At 33.5% G+C, this 1,292-nt stretch overlaps 1 protein-coding gene across 1 annotated transcript in view; it reads left to right on the forward strand.

Moving 5' to 3' along the window:
• Positions 1-543, forward strand: part of LOC103602021 (vomeronasal type-2 receptor 116-like) — a 17,000-nt gene extending 16,457 nt beyond the window's left edge. The window contains exon 6 of the mRNA XM_008586422.1: positions 491-543. Within this exon, the coding sequence (XP_008584644.1) occupies positions 491-543 (53 nt within the window). The remainder of the gene's footprint in view (positions 1-490) is intronic.
• The last annotated feature ends 749 nt before the right edge of the window (positions 544-1,292 follow it).

The following is a 1,292-nucleotide window of genomic DNA, read 5'->3' on the forward strand; positions in this document are numbered from 1 at the left end:
GACAAAAACTCTTTGAAAGGTTTAAGGAAAAAAATAGATTCTAGTGGAAATATGTGTTCTAAGGTATTATCTCATAAGCCTTTATCACATTAAAAATGTTCAAGGCATTTAAACTAAAAGGGTTTGAGGCAAAAAAAAAAAAAAAAGAAAGAAAAGAAAAGAAAAAACCCACCCTGTTTTTAAATTTGGATACATAAAGTCATTAAAACTGCTTTACTTCTTTGCCAACAAGATACACCTGCCTTTTAAAAGGGTAACTGTGTAAAACTAACCTCAGCTGGCCACAGGAACTCACAAACATAAATGCTATCTCCGATTAATGGCTATCCCTGAAATTGTTGATTTTGAATTAATTTCTCTAGCTTATTTATTGGCTGGTCGACACTAAATATTCATAGTTTGTTAAAATGCCTAACTTATACATGACTTATTTTCTGTTTTCTTCTCAGTCCTTTAGAGTTTTGTTAGCTTTATAATATTTTAATATTAGCTGTATTTGTAATATATTTTGTGTTTGGAACTTTTCCTAAATGCAAGAATTAATTAATGAGGCAAAGTTCTTCTACCCATGTATGATCTCTTGTCCACAAACCTCTCATTAAATTATCACTATCCAACAGTTTTGAAATGCTGTCTTTATCACACATTAAGTTTTCATGTATACATAGAACTGGTTCTAAAAACGTGTTCTTCCATCAATTTATTGTGTTTTCGTCCTGCTTTTGCTTTAGGTTTTCTTTTTCCAATACGGACTTGAAAGAATAATTTTTTTTCATTGAGATAAAATTGACATAACAAAAAATTAACCATTTTAAAGTGAACAAATCAGTGGCATTTAGTACATTAACAAAATTACACAACCATCACCTTTATCTAGTTTCTAATTATTTCCTTCACCCCAAAATCAAGTTGGGGTGGGCTCAGAGTGTGCGTCTATGTCAATGGTTATTTCTGTACCCATTGAGCAATCACTCCCGATTCCTCCTCCCCGCAGAGCATGCAACCACCAATCTGCCTTCTATTGCTATGGATTTAACTATTCTGTATATTTCATTTAAATGAAGTTATACAAGATGCTACCTACTCTGTCAGGCTTCCTTCGTTTAGTATAAAGTTTTCAAGGTTCATTCGCATTGTAGCAGGCATCCTTCATTACTTTCTGGAGGAAAATGAAAGAGAACGCCTGTTAAAGATGGAGGCACTCTTGCTTTCCAGGATTTAGACCATCAGCAGAAATGCAAAAAGACTGGGTCAGCAAAAACTTGCAAGGCTTAACAGCAAACCACAGACTT

The sequence above is a fragment of the Galeopterus variegatus genome, unplaced genomic scaffold (assembly GCF_000696425.1).
Source record: "Galeopterus variegatus unplaced genomic scaffold, G_variegatus-3.0.2 Scaffold3980, whole genome shotgun sequence".
Lineage (NCBI taxonomy): Eukaryota > Metazoa > Chordata > Mammalia > Dermoptera > Cynocephalidae > Galeopterus > Galeopterus variegatus.